The sequence below is a fragment of the Miniopterus schreibersii genome (assembly GCF_964146895.1).
Source record: "Miniopterus schreibersii genome assembly, chromosome: 1".
Classification (NCBI taxonomy): domain Eukaryota; kingdom Metazoa; phylum Chordata; class Mammalia; order Chiroptera; family Miniopteridae; genus Miniopterus; species Miniopterus schreibersii.
The window spans coordinates 23,383,903-23,402,091 of NC_138101.1; the positions used below are offsets into that span (position 1 = coordinate 23,383,903).

At 40.6% G+C, this 18,189-nt stretch overlaps 1 protein-coding gene across 13 annotated transcripts in view; it reads left to right on the top strand.

Moving 5' to 3' along the window:
- LIMCH1 (LIM and calponin homology domains 1) overlaps positions 1-18,189 on the top strand; it is a 299,516-nt gene that overhangs the window by 253,256 nt on the left and 28,071 nt on the right. For all 13 annotated transcript variants that reach the window (XR_013999527.1, XM_081146873.1, XM_081146868.1 and 10 more), the window contains 3 exons: positions 11,323-11,410; positions 12,417-12,580; positions 16,160-16,265. Coding sequence is in view for 12 of the 13 variants with exons in the window: in XM_081146873.1 (XP_081002999.1) it covers positions 11,323-11,410; positions 12,417-12,580; positions 16,160-16,265 (358 nt within the window). In the remaining variant the exon portion in view is untranslated. The remainder of the gene's footprint in view (positions 1-11,322; positions 11,411-12,416; positions 12,581-16,159; positions 16,266-18,189) is intronic.

Genomic DNA, 18,189 nt, shown 5'->3' on the forward strand with positions numbered 1-18,189 from the left:
GATGAGCAGGAATTAAGGACCTATTCTGTGCCCCATTTTTGCAATAGAAAAAGAAATTCATAAACTTGCTGGGAAAGCAGTTTTCATAAAGCAATTAGGAAAGTATATAAAACTAGATCTAATTAAATGCAAGGTAATAGGGTCAAAAGTCTAGAAGGAATGTAAGATTGCAAAGAATGGGTAAGATCCTTATGGTTGGGGTTAGTCAGGAAGGTCTTGTGTGGGATGTGGATTTTGAAACTTGACCTTATGTGCAGGATTTGCATTGAAATGGAGGAGGGAAGCAGGCCATTCCACATGCTGGGAATATTCCCCTATTCCCATATTCCACATGTTGGCATAGCAGAAACAAAGGCGTGGACAGTGGTGAGGAGCCCACAGGAAGGGTAACAGGGCTGAGAGGTCAGGAGGACGACTAGACCCTGTACACTCCAAGCAGAGGGACGGGTTTTCCGTCCCCTCCTGGTTTTCTCTGAGAGAGTTCCCAGTGGAAACCCAACACTTCCCCCCCCCCCCATTTTAAAATATTGGCTTCTGTAAAGAAATCATGTCATAGCACAAATGCAGACACCTGGAATCCAGGATTGAAAGAGAACTTGGAAGGTCTTCTAACCTGAGAACTAATTAATCTTGTTCAGTGGCCTACAGAAAGACGTTTTGTGTCTCCCTCAGTGTCATCCCAGTGTGTTCTTGATCCACTGTACGTTCTGTTTGTGTTTTAACCCCTTCTCTCCTTGATGGTACCAAAAATGACTCTTTCCTAAAATAGTGCATGCACTAGGTCCAAGATCAGACCCCACCTGAGCAAGTTAAACTTCCTGAGCCTCAGTTTATATGTAAAATAAAGATAATAATGCATGTCTCCAATGATTATTGGGAGAATTCATACATATAGAGCACTTAACATGGTATTAAGGCAACTCAGAGACAGAGGTGCCCTTAAGTGATTTTTAATATCGCCATACAACAAATGAAAGAAAGTTACGCCCTATTTTTCAAAAGCCCCAAAAGGTGATAGGTGTAAAGTTTTTTGCATTAGAGTAAGATCGTCAAAATTACCATCCTGAACAGGTGTGAATTTCATACAGAGGAGATGAACTCCTGTCGTCTTCCAACTCTGCCTGTCAGTCGTTCCAGTTGTAATTCTCTGACACACATGCAGGTGTGAACAGCCTTTTCCAGAAGATGATCTTCCTTGTAGATGCTCCCATGACTCTTCCTGCAGCTCCTTTTGCTTCTTTTACTATTTACTTTCCCCTAATTCTGGCTTTCCTCTGCCACCGAGACCCCCAGGACCCTACCCCTCCATCCGTCTGTCCCTCCATTCCATGACCCTTGATCAGCTCTCTCTTGTAGACTCATCCCGATGGTGCTGCGCCCTCCCTGCTGGCCAGGCCTTCCCTCCCCTGCAGCAGTTCCCCCTCATTGACCAAGGGCCGAACTCAGCGACTAGATACCTAACCTATTGCCTCTGCTTTTCTCAAACTAACTAACCGGGTCTGTTTTTTCCACCTTGATAGAGACCCAGGCCTTTCCCCCTGAAAATTCAGTACTTTCCTAACGTCTCCTGATCCAGAAAAATAGACAAGCAAATCTTTTATGGAACATTTTGTTTTGCAGTGAGAGCAACGTGAAGGCATTTGAGTAGGTGCTGTTTTCCTTACAGCCGAGACCAACTGCACATTCCTTCTAGATGTCAAATGTCAACAGACATTTCTTTAGAAGCTGTTTTTCTCCTTCTAGGGGTAGTTGTAAGAGTGTTAGATATAATGCTCTTTAAAAGTCATTAAAGATCTTTAGGTACGGGGGCGTTTACAGACTTCAAGAAATTATACATCAGGGACAAAAAATCGAACCCAGCCCATCTTACCTGGATCCGAGCCTCACATTGTTGGTTTGAGAAGTAAAAGGCAAATAGAAAAGGCTTAGGGAATGGAGAGGCTGATTGCTCATGTAGATCCTCTTTAGTCCAGTGAAAATAGACCTGTTTTGGGGGGTGTAAAATGAGAGGAAACACAGGCATGGCATATGTGGCACCTGGGTCATGGTGCCAAGACCTAAGTAGACTGATTTTCCGGGCTTGTGTCCAGATTAGTTACTCAAGACTGGAGCCAGGAAACCCCTGAGAGTCACACAGTGGTAGCCCAGCAGAGGACCTGGGACATCACACCGTCTGACCTGCAGAGGTTAAATAATCAGTCCAAGTTCTCATAGTTCATCTGTCCTGGAAACGGGACCACCCGTGCCCTCGGTCTCAGAGCGGCTCTTGGTCTCCCGCTTCTTATTTCCAGTGCGTTCTTCAGGGTTGCTCCCTGGGCCAGCCCACCAGGCAGCGAGGTGCCTGGTAGATTTTGTGGGTAGACCTTGTCCCTCTCCAGCCAGGAAACTGCCTTCCCCAGCTCGTGGCCTCAAGGCTGAGCCTGGCATCAGAGCCAGTTTGGATCATGATCCCAGTCAAGGGGAAGCCAACTCCTGGCTTAGGCCCCTGTAACTTTTCTGTGCTCTCATTCATTGGTGTCCAGGGATCTGTTTTATTTACTTGTTTTCATTCTCAAGAGGGGAAGGCCTTTCCTCTGTTTAGCAGGAACCAAAGGAAAGTATGGGTCAGAAAGTGAATTTTCCAGCCCGGCAGGTTTGTTTCAGGCAAATCCCGGAGTATAGCAGGACTGGTTAAAACTGCCAGTTTTGAGCTCATTGCCTTTGAAGTAATGATGTGAGTGCCTTCCAGATCGAGTATCTAAATACAAATTCATTCAGCTGGCTTTGGGAATTTCCCTTGATTATGTATAGTCTATAGATACTGTAGAATACAGGAAATTATAAAGAAAATATAAAGTATCTATTACTCCGGCCACTCAGGAATTAATACTAAGATTTTTTTAAATGCGTGCCCTCCTCTTTTTCTCAGCACATATTTTTTAATGGGCTCATGTTACTTAAATTGTATAGTGGCTTGCTTTCTCTCTTCATTTATCCTGAATATTTTGCTGGTAATAGGCTGATTTTGATGAGTAGTATGCATTTAAAGCAAGCTTGAGAGTACACATTCCATAAATAATGCGCATAACATTTGCTTACCCAACGTGGATTATGTATCTGCTCCGTGCCAGATACTATGCTGGGCCACTGCCCCAAGGCCCTCAGATGGAGTGATGGCTGGGGGCAATCTGGTCTCAAGCTTCCCTGGGACGTGGAGACTTAGTTAAATTGCCTCCTAAAAGATTCCAGAAAGTTCTCATATTTTGCAGAATAAATGGATGAGATGTAGAATGGAAAGAATGAGGTAGAGTGGATGGCAAGGAAAGGGAATGGAAAGGGCAGTTTGAATCATTTCGGCAGTGAACTTGGGACCCTCGGGCTCTAGATTGCTTCCAACCTATTAAAACCTTGACATCCCTGGGGACAGCTTGGAAGTGGGTGTGACCCCCAGCCCAGATGATGGTGCATTGAGGTCAGCAGCATCGGGTGGGGTTCCCCTCTCCCCTGCCTACTAGCAGTGTGACCCTGGAGAAGTCGTTTAGCCGCCTGGGCCTCAGTTTTCTCACCTGTTTAAAGAGAATCATATTGGTACTTACCTTATAAGCTTGCTCTGACAATTCATTGAGATCATCCAAATAGCCCAACGATGTGGACATATGGTAAGTGCAGGAAATACTGATCGTGGCTACAGTAACCACGGTATGTAACCTTGAAGGCATCATTTAAGAGAAGATAAATTGGGTCGTCTGGGAGCTCAGTGTTGAGCGTTAAGCCACATAGAAATGCATCCAGAAATGTGAGAATTCCTGAAAGTGGAAGTTCTCCATTAGTCTCGCGTAAGTAAAATACGTATTGCTGGAATGTGGTCTGCTAGTAAACTAATTCCCAGTGAAGTAGTGCTTGGGGATTTTGGTCTCCTTTGCCTTTTAAGTGATGTCTAAAGGACTTGAGTTGTCTTACTTCATTGATTCCAAGCAGCACCCTTTCCTCATTTGAACATCTCTGAATCAGGATGTGTTATAATCAATAGAATGTCGTATTTAACAGAAAGTGTATTTTCTTGCTTAGTAGTACCCAAAATAATACAACTTAAAATTGATGGTATCTGAGATTCAGTAAAATATGTCCATTTTTTGGTTCATTTTGGGGCTGGGGAGGCTTTGGTCTGGTTTTTTGTAGTTATTTTATTTCTAGTAATTGGAAACACCAGTACTCTCAAGAGCATCATTCATCAGTATTTAACTGCAAATTTGTTTCCCAACCTCAGATAGTTTTCTATAATCGAATCCATTTGGGGAGAAAACCTAAAAATCGGTGTTTCTGACAGTGTTTTTTATATTAACGTCATAAAACAAAAAATACTATCAAATACTAACATTTCTGTGTGTGGGGAGCACTTTAACTTAGAAAACCCAACTTTTTTGTAATGCTCGACTGATTGATCTTCAAATGCTACTATCATATCAGTCATTAAAATAACAATGTAAACACACACACAACGTATATATAATATATAGCTTACATATAATAAGAGGGTCTTCGACTTATTTAACTATTTTCATTCATTAAATCTTTAAAAGGATTCAAGTCAGGCTTGCTGGTATATTAGAAAGTTACCAAATACATTAACTAATATAAATGCAGTGCTATTTCCTGCCTAGGGTTTTAAAAGTGCATTTTAATTTAATACTATGTTCTCACAGAAGTGATACATGGTTATCCGTCATTAGAAAATGCCCATCTAATTATGAAGATTTTAAAACTACCTCAATTCTCCAAAAGAAAAGGCACTTTTTTGCCACTAGGTGCTATTGTAAAATCTTTCAGAAGTTTGAGAAGCATGTTACTTAAAGTTGTGTGTGTTTTTTTAAACTTAAAAGTTTGCAAATAATTTTTTAACAGTGTTTTTTTTGTAATTTTTTATTGTTGTAAAATACACATAACAACGTTTACTACCTTAACCATTTTAAATGTCCATTCAGTGGTACTAAGTGCCTTCATGCATAGTGTTGTGCAGCCATCCCCACCATCCATCCGCAGAACTCTGTTCATCTTGCAAACGGCAACTGTCCATTAAAAAAGAACCCCTATGACCCCTTCCCTCAGACCCTGACAATGACCATTCTGCTTTTTTTTCCTCCCCTTTCTTCCTATGCCCCAGCCTCTGGTAACTACTATTCTACTCTCTATTATTATGAGTTTGGTTTTTTAAAGTGTTTTATAGATTCTGCATATAGCTGAGATCAAGCAATATTTGTTTTTTGTGTGTCTGGCTATGTTCGTTAGCTTCATCCATGTTGTCACAAATGGCAGGATTTCCTTCTTTTTGAAGGCTTAATATTCCATTGTGTGTGTGCATAGTATAGAATATATTAGTATTTGTATATCTAGACAAATTATATATATAAATATTACATATGTGTATAAAATATATGTTACATGTGTATATACACATAATATATGTATATGTATAGTTACATCCATATATCCCACATTTTCTTTATCTACCCTTCAGCATTTAGGTTGTTTCCACACATTGGCTATTGTGAATAGTGCTGCAGTGAACATGGGGAATGCAGATGTCTCTTTGAGATACTTATTTTATTTCCTTTGTATATATACCCAGAAGTGGGATTGCTGGATCATATGATAGTTCTATTTTTTATTTTTTGAGGAGCCTCCATCCTGTTTTCTATAATGGCTACACCAACTTACATTCCCATCATGAGTGTACAAGTCTTTCTTTTCTCCATGTCCTCACCAACGCTTAGTATTTGTTGAGTTTTTGATAATAGCCATTTCTAACAGGTGTGAGGTGGTATCTCATGTGGTTTTGGTTTCTCTGATGATCAGTGATGCTGAGCATCTTTTCATATACTTTGGGCGTTTGTGTATCTTCTTTGGAAAAATGTCTATTTGGGTCCTTTGCCACTTTTTATTTGGGTTATTTTCTTTTTCTGCTATTGAATTATAAGGGTTCCTTATATTTTTTGGATATCAACCCCTTCTCAAATATTTGACTTGCAAATATTTTTATCCTATCCTGCAGATTGCCTTTTCATTTTAACTATTTTCTTTGCTATGCAGAAACTTTTTAATTTGATATAGTCCCATTTATTTATTTTTACTTTTAGTATCAAATCATAAAATCATTTCCAAGACCAATACTGAGGAGCTTTCCCCCTCTTTTCTTCCAGGAGTTTCACAGTTTCAGGTCTTACATTTAAGTCTTTACTCCATTTAAATACATTTTTTAAAATATATCTTTATTGAATTCAGAGAGAGGAAAGGAGAGGAAGAGAGAGAGAGAAACATCAATGATGAGAGAGTCATTGATCGGCTGCCTCCTGCATGCCCCCAACTGGGGATCCAGCCCACAACCCGGGCATGTGCCCTGACCAGGAATCGAACCGTGATGTCCTGGATCCTAGGTCGATGCTCAACCGCTGAGCCACGCCCGGCCGGGCTTTACTCCATTTAAACATTGATATATTTGTATGGTGCAACATAAGAGTATAGTTTTATTCCTTTGCCTGTGGATATCCAGTTTTCCCAACATCATTTATTTATCATTTTTATTTTTTTAAATATTTTTTTATTGATTTCAGAGAGAGGAAGGGAGAGGGAGAGAAAAATAGAAACAGCAGTGATCAGAGAGTCATTGATCGGCTGCCTCCTGCAGGCCCCCTAATGAGGATCAAGCCCGAGCAACCCGGGCATGGGCCCTGACTAGGAATTGAACTGTGACCTCCTGGTTCCCAGCACCATTTACTGAAGAAACTATTCTTTACCATTTTGTATTCTTGTTACCTTTGTCAAAAATAGTTAACTATAAAAGTATAGGTTGATTTCTGGGCTCTCTGTTCTGTTCCATTGAGCTATGTGTCTGTTTTTATACTAGTACCATACTGTTTTGATTACTATTGCTTAGTAATATAGCTTGAAGTCAGGAAGTGGGATGTCTCCAGCTTTGTTCTTCTTGCTCAAGATTGCTTTATCAGCCTGGCCGGGCGTGGCTCAGCGGTTGAGCATCAACCTGGGATCCAGGTGTTCTCGGTTCGATTCCTGGTCAGGGCACATGCCCGGGTTGTGGGCTGGATCCCCAGTTGGGGGCATGCAGGAGGCAGCCGATCAATGACTCTCTCATCATTGATGTTTCTCTCTCTCTCTCCCTCTCCTTTCCTCTCTCTGAAATCAATAAAAATATATTTTTTTAAAAAAGATTGCTTTATCTATTTGGGAACTTTTATAGCTTTAGGGTGTTTTTTTCTAATTCTGTGGAAAATACCATTGCAATTTTGATAGGGATTGGAATTGCACTGAATCTATAGATTGTTTTGAGTAGCTTGGATATTTTAACAGTATTATTATTTGTCCAATCCATGAACACAATATATCTTTCCATTTATTGGTACTTTCTTCAATTTCTTTCATCAATATTTTATAGTTTCAGGGTATGGATCTTCTACCTCCCTTGTTAAAATTTTTCCTAAGTATTTTATTATTTTATTTTATTTGTTTTATTTTATTATTTTGTTTTATTTTACTTCATCCTCACCTGAGGATATTTTTTCCATTGCTTTCAGAGAGAGTGGAAGGGGAAGAGAGAGAGAGAGAAACATCGATGTGAGAGAGACACATCGATTGGTTGCCTCCTGCATGTGCTCCCCACTGGGGTGGGGATTGAGCCTGTAGCTGAGGAACATGCTCTTGGTTGGAATCGACCCTAGGACCCTTCAGTCTGCACGCTGATGCTCTAACCACTGAGAAAACCGGCTAGGGCTATTCTTTTTGATGCTATTGTAAATAGGATTGTTTTCTTAATTTCTTTTTCAGATATTTGTATATTGATTTTATATTCTGCAGCTTTACTTAATTCATTTACTTGTTTTAACGGGTTTTTTTTTGCGTGTGCAGTCTTTAGGGTTTTCTACACATAAGATCATGTCATTTGCAAACAGAAAACTTTTACTTTTTTCTTTCCAATTTGGATGCCTTTTTTCTTTTTCTTGCCTAATTGCTCTTGTTAGGACTCCCCATACTATGTTGATTAGAAGTTATGAGAGTAGTCACCCTTGTCTTGTTACTGATTTTAGAGGAAAAGCTTTCAACTTTTCATCATGAAGTATGATGCTGGTTGTGGGCTTATAGTGTTTAGGTACATTCTTCTATTCCTAATTTGTTGAGGCACATTTATAATTTGTTGAGAGTTTTTACATGAAAGGATGTTGAATTTTGTCAAATGCCTTTTCTGTATCTATTGAGATGACCATGTGATTTTTACCCTTCATTCTGTTAATATAGTGTACCACATTTGTTGATTTGCGTATGTTGCCCATTCTTTCATCCTTGCATAAAGTTTTATTTTTTAAAAATAATTCAATGGCCATTTCCACCAATACATTAACTTTAAAGGGCTTCTATTACTTGAAAGGCAAATTTTGATTTGTGGGAAAAATGTATTTACTTATGAGAGATCAATAAATCCATAGCTTTTTGAGATCCCATTGGGATGTTTTATAAAGTACTTGATAATGCCTCTTTTGAAAGCATTTGTAGTCTTTTTCTTAAAATCTGTTAAAATTTATAAAATATTTCATACACACTTTAAAAATTCAACTTTAGCCCTTTACAATAAGACATAATTACTAACAAACAAAATAGTCATTAACTTGTCCTCTTTGGTTGTTGAGGCATATTTTAGTGAGTATTTAATTCAATTTTCATTTACTTTTATCAAGCAGTAGTAGTGGGAGAATTTTGGAATTCACTCTGGAGTCAAGTGCCTCCCAACTAAAGATAAAGTAAAATTATATTAATTTTGTTTTTTGATTACAGAAGCCATACATTGTCACTGTAGAACATTTTAGAATATAGAAAATATATTTACAAAAGAAGAAAAAGTCATTCAAAATTTAAGCACATTAAAAATAATCACTATTAACATTTTAATATGTTTCCTTACTGTCTTTTTATATACATTTTTATGTATGTAGTAACAGGAATATTTGTGCATTTACATAGCATATATAAAATCTTACATATGTAGGCATCATATGTATATACAGTTTACATTTTTTAACATTAGATAATAAATATTTTCACCTATCATTAACTATTGTTCAACACCCTTTTATGATTTCATGATATTTTTTGGACATAAAGTAGTAATTCATTCAACCTTATCTTAATTGTTGGACATTTAGGTGGTTATAAATTCTTTTAATGTTATAAATTCCATCAAGCATAAAACTGATACAACTGCCCAGCCGGACGTGGCTCAGCGGTTGAGCATCGACCTAGGTAGGATCCAGGTGATCGGGGTTCGATTCCCAGTCAGGGCACATGCCTGGGTTGCGGGCCGGATCCCCAGTCGGGGGCGTGCAGGAGGCAGCTGGTCAATGACTCTCTCATCATTGATGTTTCTACCTCTCTCTCCCCCTCTCCTTTCCTCTCTCTGAAATCAATAAAGATATATTTAAAAAAAGAAAAACACTGATACAACTGAGGTACTACTGAGAGAGATGCACATTATAGTGATGTGTTAAGCGAATTAGACAGCAAGATCCAAACCAGAGAGACCCCTTTAGGTAAAGATCAGGGGAGTAAAGGCAGAGTTCAGCCCTAGCCGTAAAAGCAGAAAGGAAGAGGTGGGTATGAAACTATTGTGCTAAAACCTTGGCAGACTTGGCAAACGATGGGCACTCATGACAGGAAACACTCCCAAGTTTAATTTATGTGATGGGGAAAACGAATGCCATAAACCGAAATCACCAGATTTGGAAGACAGGCTTGTTTGAGGGTAACGTTTAGCAGCTGAGTGTGAGCCGTTCACCGTGACGGTGATGGTAGGTCTGCTAAACTGGAGCTTTGATGGACTCCAGGGCTTAGAGATGCAAGTGCTGGTCGTAATGGGTAAAGAATGAGGAATGGGAGCTCGGGTGCAGGGTTGTTGAGAGCCCGGGAGAAGAGAGCAGCAAGAACAAATTCGGCCCTGGCCGGCCCTCAGTGGACGGAAGGGTTTGATGCCGGCCGAGGGCAGTGCCTCGTTCGCCGCTCGATCCTGGTCAGGGCCCCTGCTGGAGGCAGCCGGCCCATGTGTCTCTCACATCGATGTTTCTCTCTCTCCCCCCGCCCCCCCCGTCCACTCTATCTGAAAAGCAATGGAAAAAATATCCTCAGGTGAGGGTTAAAAAAGTAGTAATAATAAAATAAAATAGCGCCCCCAAAAAGAATAAATTCCATGACCAGCCGGTGTTTCTATCTTTTCTCTCTCCAAAACATCAATAAAAACCTATTTTTTTAATTAAAAAAAAGAGTAAGTTCCACAATGCTAAGAGCCATAGGCATCTATGCCGAAGACAGGCTGCTCGTAACCTTAACAAAATAATTTTTCCCCACCGGTGACAGGACCCTAAGCCAGCAGTGCAGGCGTTTGGGAGTGAGTGGGTGGCAGCTGCGATGTTGCAAACGTGGTGGTGAAAGGAAGGGAGAATGGGGGTGCGCATCTGCAGCAGTCGGAGGCGGGAGGCGGGCAGCGGGTGCGGGTGCGGGCATGGGTGCGAGTGTGGGTGCGGCTGGGGGTGCGGGTGCAGCTGGGGGTGCGGGTGCAGGTGTGGCTGGGGGTGTGGGTGCAGCTGGGGGTGCAGGTGCGGGTGCAGGTGTGGCTGGGTGCGGGTGCGGGCATGGGTGCGAGTGTGGGTGCGGGTGCGGGTGCAGCTGGGGGTGCGGGTGCAGGTGTGGCTGGGGGTGTGGGTGCAGCTGGGGGTGCAGGTGTGGGTGCGGGTGCGGCTGGGGGTGTGGATGCGGGTGCGGTGCGGGTGCAGGTGTGGCTGGGTGCGGGTGCGGGCATGGGTGCGAGTGTGGGTGCGGCTGTGGGTGCGGGTGTGGGTGCTGCTGGGGGTGTAGATGCGGGTGCGAGTGTGGGTGCGGCTGGGGGTGCAGGTGCGGCTGGGGGTGCAGATGCGGGTGCGAGTGTGGGTGTGGCTGGGGGTGCAGGTGTGGGTTCAGGTGCGGCTGGGGGTGCAGATGCGGGTGCGGGTGCGGGTGCTGCTGGGGGTGTAGATGCGGGTGCGGGTGCGGGTGCTGCTGGGGGTGCAGATGCGGGTGCGGGTGCGGGTGCGGGTGCGGCCCTTGCCCTGCCGGCCGTCTCAGCAGCCCGTTCTCCTTCACCAGAGCTAGGCCTCCACCATGAAGCTAAGAAATAGAAAAGAATGAACTCAGATGGGCAATGCACCCTGTTGGCCTAAATATTACTATTTGGAAAAAAAGAGAGATCCTCTACCTTTCAGAACCTTGAAAGGGATGGTTTATTCAAGGGGGGTTTTAAAATCTTTTTTTCAGGCAACCACTGAGGAAATTGAGCCGAACAGCCAAGATGAGAATGGTGGTGAAAAACCAGAAAAAGGCGGTACAGAACTCGCCTCATCAGGTTTGTTTCCTAACAGACTAGTTTTAAGGTAAATCATGATGGCTCTTAAGATAGACTGGAAATAGTCAAGAATTTCTCCTAAATGAGCTCCGGAAAGGCAAGGAGATGCTGAAAGCGGTAGGGCTGTGCTGCCACTTAGCGGCTTCTTGGGGAAATTCGGACTGTGATTTATCTGGCTCTAAAAACCTTGCTTTGTTTTGTTTTCTTGAAAGTGTATTTCCATCCTCATAAATAAGATTATATTGCCCCAAAGAAATAATAAAAAACTGAGGGTCATATTTTAACACACAGTAACAGCAATAGATAAGACACAGCTAAAGAAATGTATCCTAAAAATAGACGCTGAAATAATAAAGCTGGCGAAGAGTTTGAAAAAATAAAGTAATGCCATGAATAGGGACAGTGAGCATGAATTAATGTGTTTCAGTATTTGTAACACATTTCTTATTTTGATAAACATAAAAGCCTCTCACCTTCTTCTAATTCCAAATTATTTTTAAATGGCATGTTACAATAAATTAAATATCATCCCTAAAAATTTCAAATTAGATCAGACCCCCTCACTTTGACAGGCCCCCTCAGGGGGTGGCTTTTCCACCCACTGCGGAGTGTACCTAAGTCTTCTCTGTATATCAAAGAATACTTTGTTTGCATCGCATTGTGTATGCCATGCAGTCCTCAATACATTCCGGTTATGAAAATGTGATGATAAAAAGGGAAATGATGATTGAAATGCAAAAGGGAGATGTTCATCCACCCAACCACCTGTCATAATATTTCATGTCAGCGTTTTGTCCCATGTAGTATTACTCCTATGTAAACTCTGGCTCTTATTAAGAACTTGAGTTTTTCAGAGTGGGATTCTTTGACGTGCTTTATGTTGCTTGATTTTTTTATAATAGCGTGGAAGAGCCTAGAGTATTCTGGCACCTTTGGCTCTTTCATACATCTCATCCCACGGTAATTCAGTTTTCTCTTTGTGTTTCCTAATGTAACTCCATCTCAGAGCCTCAGCATTTCACAACAACTGTGACTCGATCCAGCCCAACTGTGGCCTTGGTGGAGTTTTCCTCCGGCCCCACGCTGAAGAGCGACACACCAGAAGAAAAAGACCAGAAGAAACCGGAAAATGAAATGAGTGGAAAGGTGGAGTTGGTGCTGTCCCAAAAGGTTAGTTACATAGTGAATAAAGCAGTTAGATTTCCATTAGTGTGGCTTCATAGGGCAGCTGGCTGCTGCTGTGATACTTGTTCATAATGGAGACTTATTTTCTCTTCTCATCTTTTTTCTATCTTTAATCTGTATTGTTTTCTAAATACAAATATACTACATGTGCATTGTAAATAATTTAAGTACATATAGAAAAATAGATGTATTAGCCCACTTGGGCTGCTATAACAGAATACCATAGACTGGGTGGCTTGTAAATGACAGAAGTTTATTTCTCACAGTTCTGGAACCTGGAAGATTTGATGTCTGGTGAGAATCCACATCCAAGTTCACAGATGGACATCTTCTCACTATGTCCTCACTTGACAGAAGAGGCGAGGGAGCTCTCTGGGGTCTCATTTATAAGGGCACTAATCCCATTCCTGAGGGTTATGCTCTCATGGCCTAATCACCTACCAAAGCCCCACACACACACTTATAATACCATTGCCTTGGAGGTTAGGATTTCAGCATATGAATTTGGGAGGCGCAAACATGCAGTCTGTAGCTATACATTTTTTAATTTATATTCATAGTGATGTACACAAATATGTAACATATCAAGTAAGATACATACATTTATTTTAAATGAAATATAAATAAACAAACATAGACATAGAGCAAGAGTGAGAAAAGGTCACTGAAACCTACCTCTCTACTAGTAATTGGCATATATATATATGTATTCTTTCCACATCTCTTAAATTATATTTTAAACAGTTTTTCATTTTGCATAATTAGATGTATTTTTTAACGTGAGAGTCACACGAATCAGAAAGCTTTGCAGTTAGGTTTTGGCTTGTGTATGAGTTTGTTTATTGTGAGCTTGCTAAAGATTCTCCTTCCCATGTTCAGCTATTTTACAGCAGTGTGCTTCTGATGCCTCTGGATTTGAATAGGAAACTGGGGACTTCTTATTCTGATATAATGGGTTTTAACATCTTGTTTTTATTAAATTTCTTCCTTATTTGTAGTCTCATCCTATTCATAGTAATTTGGTTTATTTTCAGGCACAGAGTCTAAAAGTCTTCATCTTTTATACCAATTGTTCTCAACCTTGGCTACCCTTTAGAATTTAAAAATAGAACAAGCACACACCAGCTCAGATAAATCAGAATTTCTGGGGGCAGAGCCAAGGCATCTGTATTTTTAAAAGCTCCTCAGGTGATCCTGATGGGCCAACAAGATAGAGAACCACTGACCTGCCTATGGGCATACTACCTGTGGTGATATTTCAACTTTAAAAATTAACCCTAAGTTAGGATTTGACTTTAGAGTGAAAATTTTACCACTTATACATCTGCTGATCTTTCATCATTTAGTCAACCAATATTGACTGTGCACCTACTATGTACCAGGCACTGTATTAGACACTGAATATTCAACAGTGAACAAGACACAGCCCTTGGCCTTTGGGAGCTGAGAGTGCTGAGTCCTTGGTAGAGTCTCAGAAATGCCTATTGCCTTGATGCCTTTTGAAAATTTTAGACTCTGGCTATTCCCATTTTTATACATGGAGAATTAAAGAATGGTCTGGAGGTCTGAAAAGAGAAACTAAACTGTAGGAAAGGCATTGAGGGCAGGCAAGATTTCCTATCTTTACAGTTTGGCCTTATCTATGTTACACTTCATTATTTATTATTCTTCCAAATTGATTTTTTGTTCCATTCCAATCTGAACTGAAAGGAAAACTGTTCATAACTAGAATTTTTTTAATCAAACAGAATGAGTACCATAACTAAAGAGTGTTCATCTGCATACCTCCCCTGTGAACCTCATCTGTGACCCTTCTTTGGACGACCAGTGTCGCGTGTACCATATGGGAAAAATTGTTTGCAGGGGTTCTTCGTGTTTGTGTGTGTGTGTGTGCGCGCGCGCACATGTGTGTGCACACACACAAGGGCCTTGGGCCCTTTGTCCACCTGATATTCTCAGAATAATATTTTTTAAAGCATAAAATATATAAGAAGACCAAGGTTCTTTTATATCAAGTGGTACCAAATGCGTACAGCCCCTGAATTCTGTTCTATGGACTCCAGGTTAAAAATTTCTACTAGTTCGTTAGCAACTGGCATAATGGTCTTTGAACCCCCTGCTTTTCTCACCCCATGTGAATTTCTCCCTTTCTCCTTTCCCTACTATACAGTTAGTTCTTAGGAAAAGGGAGAGAGGTGATCACAGAGGTTGCAACAGCATTTATTTTCCGACTTCGCTTGAGAGTGTTGCAAAGTGCCCAGGCACACAAACCGACCTTTTTATGTGGTGGTGATTTTGAGCATTTCTGCTGACTCTGAACTCTTCCATTTACAACTGGGCATTATCTGACACACGTTTTTGTCTAACTCCGGTATGGAGTAAATGGCATGAGGTCAGGATGCGAGGGCTGTCAACTCGTTGCATGTTTGATTAACACAAGTTCATTTGGATATCTGGCTGACCTCTGCAATGCAGAAGGCAGTGATTAACTGTATTTTCTTCAGGATTCTATTAGGGTTGGATATATTTATAAGGAAAAGTGGAATCCTACCAAGAAGAAATTCTAGTCATGAAATCATCCTTAGGACCAAATCATAGATCCGCTTATGATGAACCCAGTGCTCTCTCTATAGGCTCACTCGCCTCACTGGCTATCAAATTAATCTGTTGGGAAGACAGCCTCCAGCCAGAGTGAATCGGAGGAAGTCTGTAAGCAGCTGAAAGACATGAGCTGGTACAGCCCTGCTCATTCAGATCTTTGCTCAGTCTTCTGATTTTGATTTTAGATGTTAGTTTGGTAATCTGGTGTCTCAGCAGTCAGCTGATGAGAAACAACAAATCCAAAAGGCCATTCAGATTGGGGAGAAACAAAATAAAATTAAATAGCAATAACAAGAAGATTCTATTTTTACAAAGCAAACATAAGCATTTGTAAAGCCTGTAATCTGAGGACTATTTGCCATAGGACAAGTAATCAGACATGCCTCAGACACCCCCTAAGGGCATCATTGCTGTGGCGCTGTTTGATAATGGCTGTTTATGATAATGCTCCTGTGTCACCAGGCAAAGTATATTATCTTTAATGTGCTTTGCATAAACTTGATGGGTTGTGTAGTGTCTCGAGAATAATGTCCTTTAGGAGGTAATATTACTTTAGTATTTAGCACTTACATAGTAAGATTTTTTAAAAATCTTATAAGGAACATCTTACATCCTGACATTATAAACTTAGTATGATGTTGTGCCAGGAAGAGAATATGGGATTGACCAATAAGAAAATGAGGCAGAGTGATGTATAATCCCAAAAATGGAATACTGTCTTCTGAGTTTGGGGGAAAAAAAGGTCATCAAACATTTATACTCGCATTTGATTTCTCTGAAAAATTCGCATCTACATTAAAGTAGAAAAGCACGAAGGGAGATGAGAAAATGGGGCAAATTTTCCACTTAAAAGTTGAATGTTTGGGCAAACTGACTTATGTAATAGCCATGGGTTCTTCCACTTCATTTCACCTGTGTATTTATTAATACTTGCCGTGTTTGTGTCTGTTGCTTCTGATCCAGGTGGCAAAGCCAAAGTCTCCGGAGCCAGAAGCAACCCTGACTTTTCCATTTCTGGACAAAATGCCTGAAACCAACCAGTTACATTTGCCAAATCTCAATTCTCAAGGTAAAGAGAAGGAAATACTTTATTCTAGTTCTATGTATTCTCCTGGGCTCATCTGTAGTAACATATTCTTTAAGTTGGAGGAAGATTACTTCCTTTATGTGGCTGTCCCTTTGGCCATGGTGTTTGTCAGAGTTCATGGTGGCTGAATTAATGACTTCAAAATAGAGTTCTGGGGCTGCATTCTCTCTTTGGCCCAGCCAGGAATCCCAGCTGCCAAGACCATTTTGGCAGCCCGGCATTATAGTCACGATAAGGCCTACACAACTGTTTTATACCGTAAAATAATTGAATTGTCTCCAAAATGTAAAAGAAAAAAATCAATAACAAAAAGTTTATAATATCAATATTATATCAGCTTCATTAATTGTTTATTATGTAGTCTTTATAAAATATCCACTTGACAATGATTTCAGTAGAAAGTCAGACTTTCTTCATAATAATTACTGATATGCACTGAGAAATCATTCACAATCATGAGTTAAATAAATTATTCATAACCAAGCACTTTAATCTTTCCAAAAATTGTTATAGCAAGAGTAGATGTGTGTATACATATATACATATAGATATGTACATGTATATGCTGAGGATATATTTTAATATGTTTCTTATGTTTGATATATTGTGTGGAGGGGTGGCCTCTAAAAATATAGGAGTTTAGGGTCTATGGAGTTTGTAAAATGGCACCAACCACTGCAAATGCCCAGGTATCTTTTAGGCCATGTATAGGTTGTGAATTCACCCCTCTACTCTTTAGAGCCCAACTTGAATCCCTTTGTCCTGGTGGGCAAACCAAGTGTCCACAGCCACCCCAAAAAGGAGCCTTAGAGATACGAATAGTGGGAGGATGGGTCTTGAGAAGTCCGTGAGCTGTAGGAACTATTCTTCAGAACAGACCGCTGGGCTTTAGTGGTGTGAGTTCTCTCTCTAGATACGAAAACAGCTAGAGCTCAGGAGGCAAGAACTGAAAGGTTTTTCATTTGTCTTTTTCTTTTCTTTTTTCTTTTTTTTGGGGCTAAAGGTGTTCCTTTTTATTATTATTTTTTAAATTTATCTTTATTACTGAAAGTATTACAGATGTCCTCCTTTTCCCCCCACTGATCCCCTCCACCCTGCATCCACCCACCCCCAGGCCTTCCCCACACTATTGTCTGTGTCCGTGGGTTAAGCATTTATACATATAAGTTCTTAGGTTAATCTCTCCCCACCCACTCTCAGTACATTTTATAGATTGAGCAGTCCAGGCAGAGAGAGGCTGGTACAGGTACATTGTGGCTGGGGATTTATTTTTACATTTTTTTACAAGGATGGTTGGCTTTTGGGGGCAGAATCTGAGCGGGCTTCCATTAACCTTTGCTGGCTGGGAGATAAGTTGGGCTCTCTCTCCACGTAACCAGAAGTACTTGGGAGGGAATTCATTGGTACATGCTCTGATGATCACTAGTTTCTTAAAGTGGAAACAGGCTCAATGCTGTCTTCAAAACACTTGTTTAAAATTTTTCAGTCCTACTGAAGGGAATTGACAAAAATAGTCTTGTAACTAGGCCAGCAATTGGCCCTATTTAGACATTTAAATTCTGCCCTATTTCTAGCACTTTGTAATTGTGTAGATAAAGAATAGAGAGAGGAAACGGATATTTTAAGCTGTATTAGTTAGCTTTGTTGTCTTATATAATTTTACATTCCATTATCTGTTGTAAGGTATTTTGATTGTAAAATGTGCTGTTGAATAAGGGACTTTACTTCATGTTATATCTAAATTGAGTGAAAAAATACAACTGAATAGCACTGGAGCCTTTCAAAAATTATTCTTCAGGAGACAAGTATGTTTGGCATACACCTGTTCCATCCTCTGTCTGGTTCGTGGAAGCTGTAATTACAGCTGCAGGCTCTGGAGACAGAGCACCTGGGTTCGAATTCTTAC